The sequence below is a fragment of the Platichthys flesus genome, chromosome 6, assembly GCF_949316205.1.
Source record: "Platichthys flesus chromosome 6, fPlaFle2.1, whole genome shotgun sequence".
Taxonomy (NCBI): Eukaryota; Metazoa; Chordata; class Actinopteri; order Pleuronectiformes; family Pleuronectidae; genus Platichthys; species Platichthys flesus.
This window is the reverse complement of record NC_084950.1, coordinates 15,238,588-15,260,256: the sequence shown is the minus strand read 5'-3', so window position 1 is coordinate 15,260,256 and position 21,669 is coordinate 15,238,588. Positions and strand designations below refer to the sequence as shown.

The 21,669-nt window shown below is 40.8% G+C and overlaps 4 protein-coding genes across 5 annotated transcripts; 2 read left to right on the top strand and 2 right to left on the bottom strand.

Moving 5' to 3' along the window:
• Positions 1-27: 27 nt before the first annotated feature.
• clpxb (caseinolytic mitochondrial matrix peptidase chaperone subunit Xb) lies at positions 28-9,229 on the top strand. 2 transcript variants are annotated; one of them, XM_062389812.1, is made up of 15 exons: positions 28-300; positions 805-883; positions 1,531-1,688; positions 1,817-1,931; positions 4,490-4,644; positions 4,750-4,909; positions 5,240-5,281; positions 5,782-5,958; positions 6,071-6,235; positions 6,368-6,456; positions 6,618-6,782; positions 6,890-7,189; positions 7,407-7,499; positions 7,584-7,690; positions 7,816-9,229. In XM_062389812.1, exons 2-15 carry the CDS (start codon positions 829-831, stop codon positions 7,904-7,906), a joined length of 1,872 nt encoding a protein of 623 aa, XP_062245796.1. In that variant the 5' UTR covers positions 28-300; positions 805-828; the 3' UTR covers positions 7,907-9,229. The 2 variants fall into 2 exon arrangements, with proteins under 2 accessions (XP_062245796.1, XP_062245797.1); XM_062389813.1 differs by lacking the exon at positions 5,240-5,281 and having other exon boundaries at positions 29-300.
• A 485-nt stretch (positions 9,230-9,714) lies between these two features.
• Positions 9,715-12,483, top strand: LOC133955147 (ubiquitin-associated protein 1-like). The gene is made up of 6 exons (XM_062389831.1): positions 9,715-9,831; positions 9,912-10,052; positions 10,752-11,411; positions 11,506-11,676; positions 12,153-12,254; positions 12,347-12,483. The coding sequence occupies exons 2-6, from the start codon at positions 9,930-9,932 to the stop codon at positions 12,479-12,481; spliced, it is 1,191 nt and encodes a 396-aa protein (XP_062245815.1). The 5' UTR covers positions 9,715-9,831; positions 9,912-9,929; the 3' UTR covers positions 12,482-12,483.
• A 147-nt stretch (positions 12,484-12,630) lies between these two features.
• LOC133955137 (protein regulator of cytokinesis 1-like) lies at positions 12,631-17,770 on the bottom strand. The gene is made up of 14 exons (XM_062389814.1): positions 17,617-17,770; positions 17,087-17,219; positions 16,881-17,003; positions 16,573-16,806; positions 16,319-16,489; positions 16,058-16,207; positions 15,816-15,963; positions 15,578-15,714; positions 15,372-15,467; positions 14,899-15,045; positions 14,706-14,816; positions 14,513-14,620; positions 13,867-14,037; positions 12,631-13,174 (listed from the first exon to the last, which is right to left on the bottom strand). Exons 1-14 carry the CDS (start codon positions 17,625-17,627, stop codon positions 13,103-13,105), a joined length of 1,812 nt encoding a protein of 603 aa, XP_062245798.1. The 5' UTR covers positions 17,628-17,770; the 3' UTR covers positions 12,631-13,102.
• A 558-nt stretch (positions 17,771-18,328) lies between these two features.
• On the bottom strand, positions 18,329-21,657 carry spi1a (Spi-1 proto-oncogene a). The gene is made up of 5 exons (XM_062389839.1): positions 21,526-21,657; positions 21,085-21,178; positions 20,827-21,002; positions 19,771-19,936; positions 18,329-19,656 (listed from the first exon to the last, which is right to left on the bottom strand). The coding sequence occupies exons 1-5, from the start codon at positions 21,550-21,552 to the stop codon at positions 19,346-19,348; spliced, it is 774 nt and encodes a 257-aa protein (XP_062245823.1). The 5' UTR covers positions 21,553-21,657; the 3' UTR covers positions 18,329-19,345.
• Between the last annotated feature and the right edge of the window lie 12 nt (positions 21,658-21,669).

The following is a 21,669-nucleotide window of genomic DNA, read 5'->3' as shown; positions in this document are numbered from 1 at the left end:
GGCAGCCTCCGTGTTGTTCCAGCCAAGTGCAGTTACCGAATCCGCTAGCTAGTTTACCCGGAGAGGAGGCTAGCTGGTTAGCCGTGTAAACGACCTAGTGCATAACTGCGAGCGTTACATCACGGTGGGTTCTTGTCCCACCTGTGAGGAACAACGCGGAGCAGTCAGTCCCGGTGGTCAGTTACTGTGACACGAGCAGGACACGCTGATCTCTCACTGAAATAACAAAACTATAGCAGCGGTGACTTTGACGGTCAGTTGTTCCCGAGGAGGAGGCTGGTCTGTGTTTCTTCGTACCTTGTGAGTAAAACTAGCAAGCTGATAAACATGTCGCCTCGCATTTCCTCTGTTGTAATGCTAGATGTAAGCCATGCGTGAGGCCTGGGGTTGGTGTTAAGCCTCCCTGCTGAACCACTGCCCGGCCCTGGGTGTCTGTCCTCCCGGGGTCGTTTGCCATTTCCACCGGCAGCAGCGTCCCGTGGCTGTGGCCTTGGCCTAGCTTAAGTAACTACCAGGTAGCGCTGCATTTAAGATAGCAAGCTAACATTGTTTACCTTGTCATTTATTGCCAGCATTAGACACGATGAGGTGTTTATCTGTTTTGGTTTAACCAATTGATCCATTACGTGGTTCAGAGGATACTTGTTTCAGCAATTTGAAGCTACACTTGCTGACCCAGCTTGCTAATGCTAACTGTGACGTAGGAGTTATGAAATGTTCGTAGCTGAGTGGCCTGTTAGCCGCCGATGCTAATGTAGCCTCCCCTCTCTCTTTGCTTGGTGTTGACTTTACTTTCATTTTCAGGGGGTTTAAGCCAAAAGAGGAGTGATGTCCTGCCCATGCACCTCGGCTGCCCGGTTGTTCCTTAACACTGCACACAGAGGTAAGAAATCGAAAGTGCACAGCCTGGGTAGTCTACGTGATATTGTTTTGTTTGCCCCAGCCTGTGAAGTATGTCTCCAGCTAACCCAGATCACTGCCTGTTATGACAAACACGTAGCGTCAACAGGTGGGAAAGTCACTTTTACGAGTTCAGAAGCGACGGCTGAGCAACGTTGCGTCAGCTTCCAGCCTCTCACAGAGCTGTGCAGGTGTAAACTGATACACAGTAGTAGTGACACAAATAAATTCACTTTAAGAAACACTGTCAAGAGGCTACAGCTAAGCTATTTGGTGACCAGGTTCCATGAAGAAGTAGATGAGGTAACAAAGACAAACTTCATCTACCATAAAGGTGCAAGGAGAAGAAAGTCAGAAGTTGTAAAATCTCCAACCCAATTTGTATAGCAACATTTTAGGGATTAATTGATTAAAGAGGGGACAGAAAAATATAATGTCAAAATGCACTTCCAGTTTCTCAGAGCCCAATGTAATGTATGGTTATTTCCAACCAACAAATCATAAATATTAAGTGTACATATGACAAATAAAGTAGTAGATATCAGGGGGAAAGCTGCAACTGCAGTTAGTTTAATGTTGTTGGTTAAAAAAGGAGTAAAACAACTAATTGAATAAATGCTGTTGTTTCAGGATTGTCCTGCTCCCGCTTTCAGCTCTTTTCTCTGAGTCGTCAGGGGTCTCGGGAAGCACATGTACCTCTCCAGGTGCGGGTGAGGTCTTTTTCAGAGACTTCTGTCTGCTTTGCTGCTAAAGATGGGACAACAAAGGACAATGGGAGTGATGGAAAGGTAATTTTCTTGCACAATAAATCTCATGTGTAGCTTTCGTCCAATGCAGGACACCTTACCAGTTTGTACAAGGGAGAGTTGATGTAAAGTTATTGATATATGCTGACACAGCAATGTTTGTTTCACAGAAAAGCATCAGTGAAGGGAAGAGACTTTCTGGTTCTGGAGGATCAGGAAAGGGGGGAAGTCAGCTACGCTGCCCTAAATGTGGAGATCCATGCACGCACGTAGAGACCTTTGTATGTGAGTAATTTAATAAATATTTAACAACTATGGGGGAAAAAGTGATATATAGTCTGTTTTAGGCCAAAAGTGAATGTCGAACCTTTCAACAGGAGAAACTGTTTAGAGAAATAGCCTTCAGGTATATTACTCCATACCTTTTGTTAAACTACAATGTAGCAACAAACATCCACCTCAAGTCATTTTCTGGCACAGTTTTTCAAATAAGATTTCTGCAAGTTAACACTGGGGTATTGGTAAGAAACCTCTCGAAGATTTCTGCACTGGATAATTTTATAACTTTCAGAGACTGACATTACTGAGTTTGTCAGTGATTGACCAGGGGCATAGTTAATGTACATGTTGGCTGTCCAACAACTTTGAACGTACACCTCCACTCGTATGACACTATTTTTAACCTTCTAAACTTTTTATTTGCAAATATTTATGACAATGTGCTGATGAATGAATACATCCCAGCCCCTACGTTTAAGTTGGTTTAATTAGCCTTCTTAAATGGATAACCAAATATTTCAAGAGACAAATTTTGGTTTCAGGTAAAAGCTGTGAAACAAAATCATGTTAACTGAATAAACAGAAAACTGCAGGGATAACGATTCAAAAGAGCATAAGATATTTGAACAAGTTGTGTCAAACCAACAATCACAGCCCAGAGACATTAAGTGTATAAATACTAATTGTAATAATCTCTTACTACAAAAGATTTCTGCGAGTTGGATTACAGAGAGCGAGGTGTCTGGTGCAGGGCTCCTTGTTGTGTGCACTTCCTGTCCTGAGTGCAGGGCCTGCATCAGAAGCCACCACACAGAGTAGCCCTGCAGGCAGGCAGGGAGGGGTGAGGCTATGGCTTTTAGCAAACCCAATGGCTATATGCAACCTTTTTAAAGGGATAGTTCATTTAAAAAGGAATATAGGTTATCTACTCACCCCTAGGCAGAAGAGGGGGAGGGCGAATTGTGTTTCATTCCACAAAACGCTTCTGAAGTCTCAGGGCTAAACTCTGTTAGAGCAGAATCCAATACAATCAAACTCAATTGTGAGTCCTTTTGCAGATGTAATAAAACAGAAAAAAATAACATGCCTCCATACAGTTCGTCTAGTGTCCTTCAAATTCTACTCGAAATAAGGTCATTTATACTGTTTTAAACCTAAATGTTCGCTTGACCATTTGAAATGCTAAGTCTGCTAGCTTAGCCACTTATGGTGGACATTTAGCCATTTAACACTGTGGAAATGACCCTGTTTCAAATCGAAATTTGAATGGCTGGGCTTCCAGACACAAGCAGTATGGAGGCATGTTATTTGGTTTCTGTTTTATTTTACGTCTGAAGATACTAATGTCTTCAATTGGATTCAGATGCTACACTCTTTACTTCAGAAGTGTTTTGTGGACTCAAACCCTTCACCCGTCTCTCTATCGACATAGGGGTGAGTAGATAATGAGTGAATTGTCCTTTCTCTGTGAACTATCCTGTTAAAATGAAAACGTCAGCTCTTTAAAGGTTCATAGACAGTTGACCAAAATGCAAACATTACTTTTGGATAAGGCCGTATTGCTACACACACTATCTGCTCTTCTTCTCAGCTGCCTCAGCAAGTTTTTACAAGTAATACCATTGGATTTGACTGCAGCACTTCCCTAATGCACCCCTACATTATGAATTCATCTTAATATTTTTTGTTGGAAAACGCATCATAAACTCTGTGTTTGAAAGTAAATGGTCTCTGTCATAATGGAAGAATGTCTCTTGGCCTCAACCTCATGCTGTAACAAATTAAAATGTCCTGCAACACTTACTGTATGTATCATTGGCCGATGACCAAGCTATGCAAACTAATGTCTGATTTCTCAAATCATGCTTTAGGAATAAAATATAATGCAATGTAACTTTCACATAGTCATTTGCGCTTGCTTTTTGCGCAACAAAATTAAAGTTAATTCTTAAATCCAACTTACTCCTCAAAAGTGAGATGTATGTACATGAATAGAACAGCAAGGGGAGAGGAAAGTTCTCATTCAAAAGTAAACTAGAGAGAAACTGACATGATGCCTCAAGATTATTATCAGTTATTTGAAATAACACTTTAATAATCATTATTAGTCTTGTTACAGTAAAGGTATCAATAAATATAAATAATTAAATCAAACGATTGTTAATTACAAATGTTCTGATCAGGCTGGAATTGGTCTGGTTTTAAATGTTTAAATATGTTTGCCAGTAACAGGTTTCCGGGTGTTATTTTCCTTTACATTAATTTTCTACATTAATGGCTGATGAACTATTTAATATTCAATAATTGTATTCAGTACATAGGACATTCAAATATGCCAGAACCCGCCAATATTTCTGTATCAACTATAAAAATTATTATCTTTGTTCAGCTAAACTTTGAAAATAATGAATAAAAGTCATGAGGTGGCATCGTCGATTTAAACCAGTTTGTCTGGTTTCAGTCAAATTAATCTGCAACCTTGAAAATCCCCCAAAAAATGAAATTTCCATCCAGCTTGTGACATGTTTTACCATTGACTGTGTTGTGTTTCATTCTTTTTGTAGCATCAACACGGTTTGTCAAATGTGAGAAATGCCATCACTTTTTCGTGGTTCTGTCTGAAACGGACTCTAAGAAGGGGCTTAACAAAGAACCAGAATCTGCTGCAGAGGCTGTGAAACTGGCATTTTCCCAGAAACCTCCCCCTCCCCCCAAGAAGGTGAGACATTGACGCAGAAATCAAAGTCGTCTGAATACATTCTGAATATAATAACACTGAAATGTGACAATATTAACATTTTTTGCTGTTTTTCTCCCCCCTCAGATATTTGCTTATCTCGACAAATACGTTGTGGGCCAGTCCTATGCAAAGAAGGTGTTAGCAGTCGCCGTGTACAACCATTACAAGCGCATCTACAACAACATTCCTGCTGGGAGTCGACAGCAGGCTGAGGTGGAAAAACAGCCCTCTCTAACACCTCGTGGTCAGTATCCCTGTCTGTAGAGAGATCTAACTCCACTACATTTACATTTCTAATGCATGTACATATACAAGCAATCATGTTTCCACTGATAACTTCGATCAATCCAGTACATTTATTTAATATTTTACAGTCAAATCTCACAAATATCTGGTGGCAACTGTGGCCTTTGGATATAACTTGTCTTTAATCATAATCTGTATGATTTGGCATTTGTTCAATAAATCATCATACTTGATTGTGTAAAACGTTTTTGCAGGATTGCGTTGAAAATGTCGTAGGCGTAAAGCTAAATGATCAAATTGATTTGGGTACTTTCGTCCTCCCCTGTAGAACTAGAGATGAGAAGACGAGAGGATGAATACAGATTCACAAGTAAGTGATTGTCACTGTCACTGTTCTATTTGCCAGAGGTGACTTAAAAACTATTTAGATATGAATATGCTTTTATTCTTATGATTTGCACAAATGCCAAACTATACAGTTCTTTTTCAGACAGGTGTTTTATTGTCTCGCTCAACTAAAATAATTACAACTCCAAAGCTGTAGGAGGGACCCGTCTATAGATCAGTACTAAAGCCATAAAATAAAATAATCTTTGTCTGACCACACAATGAGATAAAGTAGCCCAGTGACCTACATTCACATCTGTACTTGTTTCTATTTTCAGTCCAGCCCTCCTCACTTAGTAACTCCACACTGGCACTGACTAAGGCATCCATATTTTTAGCCAGTACATGAGAACTGTCACTAAGCACAGATAGACACACACATCATCAATGAATGGCATGTTTCAAATATGCAGCAGCGCTTCAAATGTAGTGCATGTGCTATAGGTTCCTACCTTTCTAAACTCTGTGGCCTTGTTGTTGCAGAGCTGCTGCAGATCGCAGGGATCAGTCCTCATGGAAACGCTCTGGGGGCATCAATGCAGCAGCAGGCGAGCCAGCAGGCACCTCAGGAGAAGAGGGGCGGAGAGGTCCTGGACTCCACACACACCGAAATTAAACTGGAGAAGAGCAACATCATACTTCTAGGCCCAACTGGCTCCGGTTGGTATTCTAAACATTTTCCTAAATTGTGCAAAGTGAGGTGCATCAGATCATGGAGAGAAACGCTGTCTAGACAAATGGAATATAATGATGATTACTCTAATTACCACAGGAAAAACATTATTAGCACAGACTCTGGCTCGTTGTCTGGATGTTCCCTTTGCAATTTGCGATTGCACCACACTAACTCAAGCTGGATACGTGGGAGAAGACATTGAGTCGGTCATCGCTAAACTGCTGCAGGATTCCAACTACTCTGTGGAGAAGGCACAGCAAGGTGGGCAGACAGACTCAAATATAGCACTACAATTTCAGTTTTTTTCCCAATTTCCCCAAAGATAACCACCATCAGTTCATTCTAATGTCAAACTTACACCCCTGTGGCTCTGTGCTTCTGTGTGATGAGCAGGTATTGTGTTTCTGGACGAGGTGGACAAAATTGGCAGTGTGCCTGGAATCCATCAGCTGAGGGATGTAGGTGGAGAGGGAGTCCAGCAGGTCAGTATTCATCCACACAAAATCAAACCATATGCAGCGATTTGTTCATATGTTTTATCACTCGATGACATTTGAATCACACAATGTATCTACTTTTGTAAGATTTGAATTTAAAACATCAGTAATTTTATATTTAAGACTTTCTTTTTAATCTCTGTCAGGGTTTGCTTAAACTGTTGGAGGGCACGATTGTCAATGTTCCTGAAAAAAACTCCAGGAAGCTGAGAGGAGAAACAGTTCAGGTCGACACGACAAACATCCTGTTTGTTGCATCAGGTGCCTTCAATGGACTTGACAGAATCATCAGCAGAAGAAAGAATGAAAAGGTGAATTTAACACAGCTCATACACACACGGCCGGTCTTCAGCTAAGATTCCTGTTTGTTTACATTCCTGCGTATAACTTAGTAACCTCGTATGTCTGGATTCTTCAGTATTTGGGTTTCGGAACTCCTTCCAACATGGGGAAAGGGCGTCGTGCAGCGGCTGCAGCAGACTTGGCCAACAGCAGTGGTGAGACGGACACTGTGCTAGAGATCGAGGAGAAGGACAGGCTGCTGAAGCTCGTTGAGGCCAGGGACCTGATCGAGTTTGGAATGATCCCAGAGTTTGTGGGTCGTCTTCCCGTGGTCGTTCCTCTGCACAGCCTGGATGAAGAGACGCTAGTCCGAATCTTGACTGAACCACGCAACGCTGTAGTGCCCCAATACCAGGCTCTTTTCAGCATGGACAAAGTAAGTGCTCCTATATAGTGGTTGCAATGTATTCAGATAGACAAGCACAACCTCCTTATTTATTAAATTTTTCCTTTTTAAAATGGTCACTAATGGCATAGTTGTTGACAGTGGAGAACGCTGTCATCCAGCCAGGTGCTGCATTGGCCAGTCAAATACTTGCAAGAGCAAATTTCTGGTGGAGAATTAATCTGTATTCATCATTTGTGTGTTTCAGTGTGAACTCAATGTGACTACGGGTGCCCTGCAGGCCATAGCCAGGATGGCTCTGGAGAGAAAAACAGGAGCTCGGGGGCTCAGATCCATCATGGTATGTTAATTTACTGCGGGGATAACATTTTTACTTTCTTCTGATTTTGAGGTAAAACAATAGTTAACACATCTTCTTCAATAGGAAAAGCTCCTTCTCGAGCCCATGTTTGAGGTGCCACACTCTGACATCATGGCTGTTGAGCTAAACAAGGACATTGTCCAAGGAAAAGCCCTTCCCAGATATATCAGGTCAGTATCTCACAGAACAGGGCCACGTGTACAACATGCTGGAGATCAGGTTCCCGTAGCCCTGCTTGGAGTCTCCATATTTGTGTATTTTGAAATCTGAACCGGAGTCTCCATTTATATTGCAGAGCTCCAGCCAAGGAGACTTCAGAGGAGGAATACGACTCGGGCATCGAGGAGGAGAACTGGCCTCGGCAGGCGGATGCTGCTAACAACTGAAACACATGTCACTCATTTCAGCTAAAGACGGAGCTGGCTGAAATTATTCGATTACTCTGAACCCTTGGATACCACCGGTTGGTTTCATTCTAGCCCCTGTCATACAGTCTGTGGACATTGTGTAGAGGTACTTAAGGCTGCTGGTTCTCAGTAAGGAGTGATTTCATGATGAACAAGTTAATAGTGTAACAACCTTTGGTCCTGTGCATCAGATGTTAATTCTCTAGTCGTGCACCAACATGGTGGACCTTTATCAAAATATTTCAATCTCTGGGGATTGTTAACATTTTATCTATATAAAGATAATGCTATTTTATTCATGAAAGGATGTGTAGCTAGATTGCTGTTTTCTCCTCGTGTGGTGACGGGCTGTAATAGCAGAGGAAACAATGGGATCACACTGTACAACGTGGGCTGCTGAGAAAGCTTAGATGTGATGTCACCATGTCAAGTAACGCCTTATGTCAAAAGTGCATAATATTCCACAAGCTTATCAATATTTTTGATGTTTTTTCTTTACCACCATTGTAATAATGGTGCTCACCGTGAAATCAGGCTGTAAATGTTGAGCTACATTGCTTAGGTAGCATTTGTAAGCAGTTTGTATGACATGGCCTCTAATTAGGAGAATTTAATATGAATTGAAATTCACCAGCACACTAAACACAGCAGGTAAAAAAACATAATGGTGACTTTTTAAACAGGCAGAATGGTTATTTTTCAGTGGTCACTTTCTTCTCCCGCCCCCCTGTTAGGGAATGTACATGTGTTTATTTGCAGAGCTCCGTTTTCACAGGACTAGTTCAGATCGCTGGAAAAGCCAGATTATCAGGTTATTTTGAGAACTCAAAAAGTGTTATTGAAATATCCTCTGATATTGTTTTTTTTTCGTTTTTATGTTGTGTAGAAAGCTATCCTCCAGTATTCATGACTGAAACATATTCCTAAACCGGATATTTAATTCAGAATTTTCCAGATTAAAATCTTTACCAGACAAATGGTCCTGCCTCCACTGCTTTGACAAATACTCTCACAACAGCAGTTAGTAGTGATGTCATATCCTGTTATTGAATGACAACTCGAATCACATGTCTAAAGGCTCTCTGACAGACCCACTGTACTCTTCATGCTTTCTGTGCCACAGAATGAGATTAAACTAGATCTGTTCTCCTTTTTCTTTAAGTTTTCTTTTTCCTCCAGAACTGCTTTTTTTTCCGTTTTCAGAGGTCTGTTTAAGAACCTGTAAACATCCTAAGTTTGTGACTCTTGAGAAATTCTTGTAATTGTTAAAAATTTAAATAAAATGTGTATCTCTGTACAGAATTTACATTTTTATTCTTCAACCTTAAACTTGTCTGCAGGTCTGAACGTGTAAAATGAATTCAGTGTAACATGTTTCAGTCCTGAGGAAGATTCAAAACAGGAAATTAATGCAGAAGACATCACAGCATTGTACTGGCTGTTGCCCTCATGTAATCTGTTAATCTCTGGAAAGTATCATGCTGTTCCTGGTCTCCCAATACCTCAGCATTTCCATAATCCTCATTCAAATCCACAATAAGTGTTTGAAATGTCAGAGAAATCTGCAACTAAACAAATAAAATATTAATTCTACAAATTACATAGTTAACTTACAGGTATAAAATGCAAAACAGGTAAGAATTAGGAAAATAGTTTTATGATTTTATATTTCTATGGTTGCACAGTATTCTGTTAGATATTTATTAACTATATTGATGTAAACAATCCGTTGTTGGACTGTACCTTTGCAGGTAGGAGAACATGTGGGTTAGATATTATTGGTAAACAACTCTCAGATTATGTCAGAGGCTTAGTGAAGAAGAGGTTTATCATGTCTGTTAGTCACTTACTCCAGTCACCTGTCAGTTTGTCAGAGCGCTGCGGACTAAAAAGAAAACACACAGGTAAGAAAAGACGACAAAGATTTGGTGTGAAAACCTAAAACAACCCCCTCAGAAAACGTTGTGTGACTCTTGTGATGCAGGTTATTTGTCGTGTGACGATGAACATGCTGGAGGATGTTCCGTTTCAGACCATGCTGGGTCCTCTGGAGGAGGAGGTGCAGACGGTGACAGCTCCAGATATCAACACACCAGACTGCCACCAAATACTAAGAGAAACTGAGGTTACAACAAACAACTGAGCTCATAGTTTTTAACGTCTGTCTGGGATCCGGTCATAAGCTGGGATCTGTCTCACATAATCTGCAGTAAGGGATTTCTGCTTAATAAGTGAAGCTTGGGCGGCTAGTTCTGAGCCCATCTTCACTTTAAGATATTCTTCAAACTCCTAAATTATATCAGACTGTCCACAGCCCAGAAAGTGTTACTCAGAAAACAATGTGCATATCAATGTATTTTAAAATCCAAGTTGGTTAATAATATGTGATAAGACACATTTATAATGGACAGGTTTAATTGTCTTTCATTCCTACTGGAAAGTTTTGGGGTTGCAGTTTACTTTTCTTTTTTGGCATATGATCACTGATGTTACCCACATGTCTAAGTCATCTTTACTCATTTATTAGCAGGATAAATGAGTAAATACAGGATGGATTTCCATTAGACATGGTGGAAGAGTGGGACATAGGCCAGGAAAGAACCCATTAATTGTTGGCTTGGATCAGGGAATATTTACCCATTTCTTTAACATTGTGAGATAGGACCTTTTTGACATTTCACCAATTTCAGGGAGAATAATTGTTGGATCTTGAAAACAATTGTGTATGTAAATAATTGATTTCTATGAGTGTGTGCATGTTTTTGAAGCTTGATTGAATTTGAGTTATAGGTCGTGTGGCTTAAACTCTTTTTTGTTCTTCTAGTATCGATTCAACCTGGAGAAATGGATTTTAACTGGTCAGCATCCAGTTTGTCCAACCGCCTCCTGTCCGCCTTTCTGGCTGATGTTCAGCAGCCCTCAGGAGAATAGCAGGGCTGATTACAGGTGCAGTGAACCGTGGGCCCAGAGGCTAAGGCCCCGCAGCCACAGCTTGAACTCCGCAGAAGCCCGCAAGTTGCCCCATCGCACCGTCAAGTTCCTCGTGTCCGACTCAGAGGATGAAGACGGTTACATTGAAGATAACGAGGCCTCCTCAGCTGAAGATGCACGCCACCCTATCAAGAACAGGGTGCGACCCTGGAGCGCTGCACCCAGAGACCCGATCTCCAGAGTTAAAGACATACACCATGGCCCCTCCGCTCACCACTGTAAGCCTAACTCACCTCAGAGCCTCAGACGCCACAGAGGCTCTTCCCCTTCCCCACAAGACTGCAAGCAACCTCTGCGAGCACCGGAGAAGCAGAGGTCACAGCAGGGCAGCCTGTTACTCCACGGCCAGAAGAACGTCAAGAGGAGACAGCGCTCACTGGGCCCTGTGGGCAGAAAGTACTCCCTCAACACACCAGCCGCTGGAGCTCCTCCACCCAGACCGCAGCGGCAACGACCCTCCTCTGCCGGGCCTCTCGTCAGAACCAGACAGAAGGTTCAATTTTTTTTTCTCAATGTCTCAGAGCGGGATTTCTATCTTTGTCATTTTCCTTACCCATGATGCCTTTTTGTTTTTGCCCTCTCGTCAGGCCCTGAGCAGCGGTGGCTCTCGTGGGGTTTTCTTTGACACAGCAGCAGAGTTGTTGTCAGCTCTCAGCCAGGAGGAGAGGGAGCTACTTGAGTCTGTCACGGAGAGGGGTTACCCTCTACGCACAGCCATTCTGGCTCTGCAGAAGACTGGCTACCGCACCCCAGACAAGGTGGGCCTAGAGGTTTTATGAGCCCTGGTACTCTATAATGGAAAGTAACTCAATACATCTCAGAGCTACTGGTGCATGTGTGTTACCCTTTTCTGATACACTCAAGAGGAAAATATGGTCTTCATACTTCAATGCATAACTTTATAAAAGCGAGATAGTAAATAGTGTCACCTTTATCAGCTGCAACATTAAAATGATTAATACAAATCTACATAGTAGCCTTCTTACTTTTATTTTATTGAAATGAGAACTTCCTCTACCACTACTGATAAAGCACAAGTAAAAATACTTTTGAGTTGTAAGCATTATCTGCAGGATCTGATGTATAATGCAACAGGAGGGGTGTTTATTTTATCTCTGGTCAGCAGAACTCAAGTCTTATTTTACACAACAATAACTTAGTGACTTGAAAGCCCCAAAATCACAGGCTATAAACAAAGCATACCAGGCTCCTGATCATTTCTTTTTCTAAACAGATCCTAAAATACTTGGTTGCCAGTGAGCATCTGTGTGAACTGGGCTATGACGAAGCGCAGGTGGAGGAGGCCCTGGAGATGTTTCAGAACTGTGAGAGCAAGGTGACTAATACCTCTAATGAAACAAGCAGAACCACAGCAGTGCCTCTTTAGCTCTGAACAGGATTTGATCAAACCCTTTGTTTTAATTTTAGGCTGCTGAGTTCCTGCGGCTCCTGACTCAGTTTAATGAGATGGGCTTCCAGCCAAGTGCAATCAAGGAAGTTCTGCTTGTTCATGAAAATCACCGTGAAAGGGCTCTGGAAGAACTCATGACCCGAATGGCTTAAAACTAACCTTCTCCCTAAATGTTTACTCTTGTGTACAGTAGGTGAAACGGTCTCAGATTTTACATAGTAGCTTTGCAAGTCAACCATATAGAGGCCAGTATGAAACTGTGCAGGTATAAAAAAAAAAATAGACAAGAAAACAGTTAGGATGAACGTTTTTTTTTTTACGTTTATTTACAGGTCGATTAAAAAAAGCATTCATGTGTCAAGCTTTTGAGGAACAGATGTAGCTGTCATTCCAGCTGGAGGAAGAAAATCTTAATGTGCTGGCTTACTGCTACGATACTAACGGTAGTGCTCTAGATATGGTGAATAACATTCGATTTAAAAAAGGGTGCAACCCTCAAAGAAAAATGATCAAAAGCCAAAATTGCCATGGTACATCGTTAAAATCAACACAAGAATATCTACAGCAGAGAACACTGCTGCAGCAGTCAGCCTGAAATAAAATCTCATGAGAACAGGATGAGGAGATTTAAAACGGTCAAATAGATACAAATATTTACAACGTTTCTAAGAAGTTTCCCTGTTGTCCAGTATATATATATAAAAAACTAAAACAAATACCAAACTACCGCTGAGCTGGATGACTCCCGGTGGTGACGCAGGTCCTGGGATCCCTCAGTGGAGACTGGCGGTGGAGTTCAGCAGTCCGGACTTCACGTTGGATTTAGAAGCCTTCGAGAGGTCTTTCTGTACAGACACATGGACAAATACCATCAGTCAGTATCTGTAGTGAATCAAGTTTTCAAAATGTTCAAATTCAAATAATCTAATTGGAATGAGGCCTTGTTAGCTTATGGTAATAGGAAAATACAGTGTGTATGCATGTATATACAAACTTATTAATGCTATGATGTCCAGATTTAACATTGAGGTAGAAACTATGGCCCAATGAACAAGGTAAAAAAACTTCTGTACTTGGTTTTGATGCAGATGATCTGTATCTAAATCATTTTTTTATGAAATAAATATAATGTATTATGCAGCCTTGGCAAAGGTGAAGTGTTTTTTTTTGTTTCGTCATTTGATATTTTCCTTCATTTTACTTTACTGTGAAGCCATCAATACACGTGACGTAAATATGACTATAATCTTTTAACTAAGGTGTGTAATTGCCATGTCGTTTTACAGAATGTTGGTCTTTCGCCATTTTTCAAAACTCAAAATACAAGATCAATTTTGTTTGCCAAACACAAAATATAATGCGTGTAGAAACAAATATGAGAAATTACGCCGAAAGGTGTTTACATGGCGAGCCAATACATTAGGTGGCTTAACTATATAAAATATAAAACTGCTTATTTCGTTGCCATTTAAGAAAAATGCTTCTCCATTTCCAGTTTGTACCTTTGGGACTAAAATATATGTAAAAACTCATTTACCGCAAATTCCGTATAGGAGCCAGCGATAGAGTTAAAGGTGAAGGTGTGATCTTGAGTATCCTGAGACCTTAGTGGGACACTTGGAGTGTTTCTAAGGTGGGAGATGTTTTCCTTGTTTCGGTCTAGTGCACGAGGCGTCTTTCCATTTCCAGGAGTTCGCAGGCCAAGACCCTACAACAAGACCAGCTGGAATTATGATGGGTTTTTCTTTTTTAATGTCAACTCTGTCCTTAAAATTCCAGACTAGGATGAAAAAGAGTGTAGGGGAAAAAAAGGCGAGCCCATCCAAAACAGAATTTGATATATGTAAAGAAAAAGAAAATCACCCGTTTGCCACATGAAAGAATTAAAATCTCAACTTTTGAAAAAAATATTCAAAGAGCCTTTAAAACTCCTATAATTGCCAGCATTGTAGTGAAAATCATAAACAGTAATACAAAGAACTTGAATCTAAACTGCGCTTTATGTCATAAATATACAAGTTCAACGTTAATGCAGATAATATCCCCCCCCAACCAAACCTTATTAAACGAATAGCTTAGGAACAAGTAGATTCAGCTATATTTACACTGTATGGTTTGCTTACTCTTCAGAAACAGTGCACATTACGTTGGTAAGATGAGGAGGGAGGAGACAGTGAACCTACCTTGCTAGCAGACAGAGGTGGTTTCTGGATGGAGGAATGACACATTGTCCCACCAAGGCCAGAACTGAGGAAGCTGGAGGGAGTGGAGATGGTGGACATGCCCCTGAGCTAAGAGAAGAGAAGCGGGTCAACTCGATGCACATTCAGCAGCCACTCGCACGACAAATCTGACCAAACGGCAGCAGCGTCTTACCTTTTTGACTTTCCCAGGCGTGGGAGTCCCTGGTACCCGCCTCTTGGTCGGTGTCCTTACGGAGGTTCCATACAACATGTCCTCCTGAGTCTGTTTAGTTTTCTTTAGTTGCTATTTAAAAAAAAAGAAAGAATCATATTCACAACACTTTTGCGACAAGCCAGTTTAAGATTTAAGCAACAATGGGACTTACCCGCTCCAGTTTCTCCTTCTCCTTTTCCTCGAGGTGTTGAGCCCACTGCTGCTGCACGTACTCAAGAAATTCCTGACCGTTCACCAGGAACTCTCGTCCATGCTCCTGCCCCCACTCATCAATTTGGGCCTTCAGACTCTTTTCCAGCTATAAAACAAGAAACGCATTTCATGCAGTTGCCTTGTTACCACATTAAACCTCGACAGTGGCTAATCATTATTAAGTAAGAGTCTTATTTGTAAACTAAAATTCCTCTGCATAACCTAACCTGGTAAACAACAATGAAATACACAGAACTACCGATTGAGACACACGTTTTAACCCCACCTGTTGGCACTAACTGGTAATGCACCAACCATCTCTGCTGTTTTTCCTCCATTTGAATAACTTGAGCTCATTATTTTTTTCCCCAAACAGCTTCTCTGCGAGCAGAAACACCGAACAATGGCAGTTCTATACTTGTATTTCCTTACCTTTGGCAAACTTTTGTGCAGGTCAGATCTCTGCTTCTCCTCTTTCAGAAGGTTTCCACCTCTGTTGTTGAACCTTGCAGGGTCATTTGCCTTTTTCTGAGAAGGGCATACACACGTTAGTAAAAACGTTTTCAAAAACCACAAAAACATTCAACCACATTCAAACATTCAACGTCTCAACCACATTTGAGGACAGTACAACTCACGTCAAGTTCCATGTACAAGGTCCAGTTCTCCTGCCATTTTGTGACTCCCTCAAAGAGCTCTCTGTGATCCTCGTAATACTTCTTTAGGATCTGGACCTCGGCTTCATGGAGGTTTAAAAGATCCTCAGTGAAATCCTCTATGGTTGGAAAGAAATGCATGAAACCCCCACACACCCTTGAGATAATAAACTGCATATATTCAGTGCATTTGCTCTATAATCGGAAAACAGCAACTCGCCTTCATGATATGCAACAAACATCTGCTGCTGTTCTTGGCTGTAGAAGCATCTCTCCCAGTAAAGGGCAATCTCAGCCCGGATGCTCTCGATGACACTTTTCATGCTCTGCATTTTCAGCACCTCTAGACGCTGGACCTCAGCCTGGAGCTGGGAAAAATAAATTTGTGAAACAATTAACTACTGCTTTGTATGAAACCACTTAACAATGAGGCAAATAACCACAGGAGCTAAGATTTCTTACTGCTTCAATGTTTCTCTTTCTTGACTTGAGCATATGCTCAGAGAGTTCCTCCCTCTCCTCTTGGGGAACCTGGAGTCTTTCCCAAAGCTCCTGGATCTTAGTGCGCAAAGCTGAACAACGGAGTTCAGCCTGAGCCCTTCGTTCTTTCAACTGGAAGGAAATCATACATCCACTTTAATATGATGCAATGTGTGATATTTTAGAATAGAAATCCATAATATCAGATACACAAACATCCAGCGGTAGATAACACTAAATTACCTGAGTGAGGAGCATATTCAGAGCAGCAATGTTGTCATTGGACAGACAAAATGCCTCCTCGTCTTCACACATCACATCCATCTCGAAACTGGTCTCTGGGGTCTGCTCCAGATCATCCATGCATACGATAATGTCCTTTTTGATGCTTACAAATTCCTCATGGCGATGCTCCTACAAGAGACAGATATGACATGTTAGTGTTTTTTTTTAAAGGTAATTAAGTAAAAAAGAAACGAGGAAACAGTCAGTCGAACCTTCTCTTTGGACAGATCATTAAGGTAGGCCTGATACGACTCCAGTTGCTTCAGTGACGGGATGGCGCCGTGGTCGATGCAGAAAGGCGTGGTGCACATGATGTCACACAGCTCACGGTCTTTGCCAATGAGGCCTTTAAGCTCATCCATCCTTTGCCGCTTGTGCTCCTTCATCACCTCCAGACGGGTGCGGCTGTTTTTCTCCATCTGCAACATAGTGCAGCCATCCTCCTCCTACAGAGAAATCCAGAAAGTCAGTCCACACGTGTAAAAGCAATGACAACATAGGTCCTGAACTGGGACTGTACCTCGAAGGGCGGCAGCTGAAGTTCAGAGCACAAACTGAAAAGCTCCTGTCGACAGGCATCGATGCTTTTCATCAATCTCCTTTTGAGCTCTTCCTCCTCGGCGATCATCAGGTCCAGCAAACCCTGCAGGACAAGCACAGCCGGTCAGTTTGTCAGGTCTGCACGTTCAGCGATGGGACTAACCAATTTGAATTTGAGAGGCTCACTTTGATGTGCTTGTGGACGTCATTGGTTCTCTGTAGACGCTGCTCCTCGGGAATACCGATTTCCTCCCAGATATCCTGCAGCCTGACCAGGGCTCTGTTGAGGTAGGCAACAGACTCTGCTGCGTGGACTTCACTGGAATAGAAAACTGGGCGTTTAACTGGGTTACCGATCAAACCAGTCCGATATCGGCGATAATGTTGGTTTTACAACCGGGAAGCAGGTCTGTTTATTAGCAGAGAGATACTACGGTTAGCTAGCTGCCAACGCGGCGGTACCCACAGCGATAATAATAGCTGAAAAGTTAAATAAAACTAGTTTAATAAAAAATGTAATAAGACAAATGCCCCTGCCAATCAAAATAAGCCATTTGCGTCACGCGCAGACTTAGAATCCCCGGTCTCTCGTGAGCTTTGTCAGTTAGCTTGATCTAACAGAGAGGGGCTAAACGGGAAACAGGTTTACAAACGGAACGAACGTTTGTCAAGATGAATATTCGAGGCTCCGGTGAGTGAACGTGTTAGAAACTAACCTGACTCTCATGTTGCCACCACGGGAACAAACGATCCGTCCAGAGAAACACGATCTTCTTCAGGGGAAAGCGGCGCTCCGACGGTTGATCGGCTGCCGCTTCGTTAATGTCGACTCACTGGCGTTTGAAATTTGCACCGAAACAAGGACTGAGATCTGATTGGCTGATTGAGCTGACGTCACAGGAAGTTGTTTCTAGGGGGCGGTACTTGTTCTTGTGCAATAGGAAACAAACGAGGAAGAAATAAACCCCAGCAACGAGAGAAAGGATTAGTGAGTTTCTATTGGGCTGTTCTTTGTTTACAGTGTCTTCTTAGACAATAGATAAACTAATGGGTTTTTATCTTTGATAATATTATCTTGTTAATTCACTTACAGTGAAACATATTTATTTATATATAAAGATGGTCCCTGTCTGTTCCTTTTAACAACGATGAAACTATAGCTTCTTACTAAATAATGATAATAATAACAACAGTTATAATTATAATACATTGTATTAGAATAACGCTGTTCAAGGAACTCAAAGACTATAACTTGTAACTTTTTGTGTGACCTTATCAAACAGAATGAAACAGATAATAAGCTTACTCAACTCAGATTTAATCATCTCAAGCACACAATGCTTTTTTATTGACGTTGGAATGTTTTTTAAAGTTCCATTGAGCTAAATAATGATAATAACAATAATGGAATTATAATACATTGTATTTGAGTAGCGCTGTTCAAGGAACTCAAAGACTAAAAGACACTCTAAAGAATAATAATACATTTCTATATATTATAAATAATATATAATACAAACAAACAAAGTCAAAATTCCTGGTGTGCAATCCTTGAATAATAAAGATGACTTTTTTCTTCTGCATGTTGTAGAATTATTCTACTCAAGCTTAATAAGCCAACACTTATGTAAGGTAGTAAAATGGAATACACAACTTAGCTATATTTAGTCTTAAATCTTTAGAAAGAGAGTGACTGTAATGTTAGAGTATACTGTGTTGTTGTAGTTTTTTAAACATGTAACATAAGCATTAGTGGGGATAATTTCGGTGGGGATAAGTCAAGAGTTTGACACCTTCCTGTCAGACCAGAAACATCTATCAACTATGTAGTTCATTCTGCAAGGACGGTTCTCTAATATTTGGCACAGGTATAGAAAAATGTCCTACTGGGCCCTTTTTCTGTTCATATTTATTGTTTAAAATAAAGCTCTATTAAAAGACAAACAGATGACTTCAATATCTTCTATTTCTCCTCTCTGTCTGTGTGGATGATGTGTATGAGTTGAATGATCTTGTTGATTTGAATTGGAAATGCACCATGTATTTGTAACAGGTGGATACACTGTGAGCCAGACTGCAGTTTGTCTTTGTTTAAAGGTGGATTTAATTCATTTGAGTAATTTTTAACATAGCATTTATTTACACACATTCATAAAAAACATGATCCTGATTAGATTTTTATGTTTTTATGTTTGTTTTTTCTTTAATCCCTGTCCCAGATATTTAATTACCATTTAATCATGACAAAAAAAAACTTAATTTGCGCATAAAAGCAATTTACATCAAAGTTTGCAAATGTCATAGAGGAAGTTCGCCATCGTCACAAATAAATAAGTGAGAAAACTTGGTAGAAAAACAAAATAAACTGCAAATCTACAGGCAAATAAAATCTGGGCAAAGTTTGTGATTTCAGCTTGATAATAAAACGCTGCCTCTGTTTCCTAATCAGTGAGGGTACTGACGTAAATAGAGGTTCCTCAGCACTTCCTCACTGAACTGATAGGTTAGCTTCTTCTTTACTTTTTTTATCTCTCCAGTTTTACCATAGTTCCTCAGAGCCCGGGCCATTTTTTGGTAGGTCATTTTCTTGCGGTTTCCTTTCTGAAGGCCCCAGTGGCTGGCCAGAGCCTCTTTGTGTTTGGTGGAGAACTGGAAGATGCCCTTGTCCTGGTCCACCCACCAGATACTGTCACTCATTTCACCATTTCTTAGCAAGTCTAGGAGGAACTGGTACAGGCGGATTTTCTTCTTGTTACCTAGGACAGAAAATATGAGACCGGTTAACACTATTTATCAGTTCAAATCAATCATCAATATGCCTTTCAGAACAGTGGGATTTGCTGTCAGCAGATCATTTTCAGTTGACTCACTGTGGTCTTTCCTGAAGGAGGAGTGGCTGTGGTCTTCATATTCATCGTCCCCCTCTGACACCTCGAGCGGGGGACTGACTCCTCTCTGGTCCTCCTCTGAGTAGTAACGGCCCGGCGAGGCCGAGGGTTGGTACTGGTAGCATAGGGATGAGGTGTAATACGGGATCTGTAGGAGGAATTGAATGAGTGACAAGGTTCAAAATTACACAGATACAAGAGAGAGCTGCAACTTTTTTGATTTTGCAATTATTCACCGTCTGACATTTTCATTTGAACACTCTCATTGTGGTAAAAGAGGAAGTAGCTCTGCCAAAATAGATCTCAACGCTCAGAGAGAGCACGTGATGTAGATGACATTTCAGTGGAAATATCCCCGACTGTACACATCATGTACTTTACCAGTGAAGATTTAAAATTTAAAAACATGAAAAAAAGGAAAATAAATGTACTGTAAAGAACTATTTCACACTATTTTAAGTTCTAGAGCACATACATGTTATTCATTTATGTTAACATTAGCACTGACATTATCAGTTAATCAATTGATTGGTTGATCAACAGAGTGCTAATGACTAGCATCAATTTTAGCACTCGATTTTTTCATTAGCGTATTTTGGTTTGTTTGTTTTTTTAGAAAGAAAATCTAAAATCCTCAGGTTTTTGTGCCTAATGTAAATATTTGCTGTTTTCCTTGAGACACTAATTGATGTATTAGTTAATTGTGAATTATTAACTTGTATCTGCTCTAGTTAAGTTTTCAATTTCTATCACATGTGAAATAATTTACCATCTTTTCAAATGGAGAAAATGTTATGTCCAAGTAGGATCTTACCTAACAATAATGAAAACAATACATTTCACTCATTACTGTCTATTTATGGACTGAATCTGAATAGTTTAATTCACATATTTGACATGATGATCACTGCTGCATGTTATTAATCTGACTTTGTATTGAATTTAATGGTGGATTTGAATGGGGGTGTTAAAATCTGTATTTCAGATCAAAAATGTAGATTGTGTCTTTCCACACTGTTGCCAACCACATGAACTGACCTGTGGGGACACAGAGAGTGGAGGCTCCAGGTGAAGCGGCAGACACTCGCTGCTGTAGCGGTAGGGTGGTATGTGTTGTTGAGGAGTCACAGACTGAAGCTCTGTGAGCTGATTCACTGGGGAACTCTCCAGGTCCAGCAACTGGACGCGCTCAGAGTGGAAGGTCCATCTGTGGTCTGAAAAGTGACAGTCGTTTAATTGAGTTCTCAGTCCTGTCGTGACTACTCTTTTCTCAAAGGTTAAATCCAGTTTTCTCACCTTCATAAATCTCCCCTACATTAGTGAGGTAGGGGTACAGCTCTGCAGGCGGACGAAAATTCTCTGACTCACTTGGAATAATTTCCTCTGAGGGCTTCGGAAGAGAAAAAAAAAGATTTGATCAGAGAGAAGTTTGAAACCTAATTAAAACAAACAAAAATCTTCCATCTCTCCTCAGATATAATAATACAGAATATGAATCACCAGGATTCCTTTTAAAGCTGCTGTAAATGTAATATATCTGATTCAATAAATGAAACTGCCAAAAAAACTTCAGGTTAACATCCTGTCACTGTCACAAAAGTGACAGTGACAGGATGCTGAGACTGAAACACCCGATTTACTCGGGTGTTTCAGTCTCAGTAGTCTTGATTTGAAAAGATGTTAAATTATTTCAGTGCTCAAAGTCAAACATGAAATAAGTAAAGCAGCAGTACTTACAGGTGATATGACATAGCCGTCCATCATGTAAACAAGGCTGCATGAGAACCTCTGTCCTTAAATCTGGTGATGGATGTTAACGGACTCTGGTTGCCACACTGACAAACATGCAATGTTGCTGAGCACTGACTTCACCAGACAAAC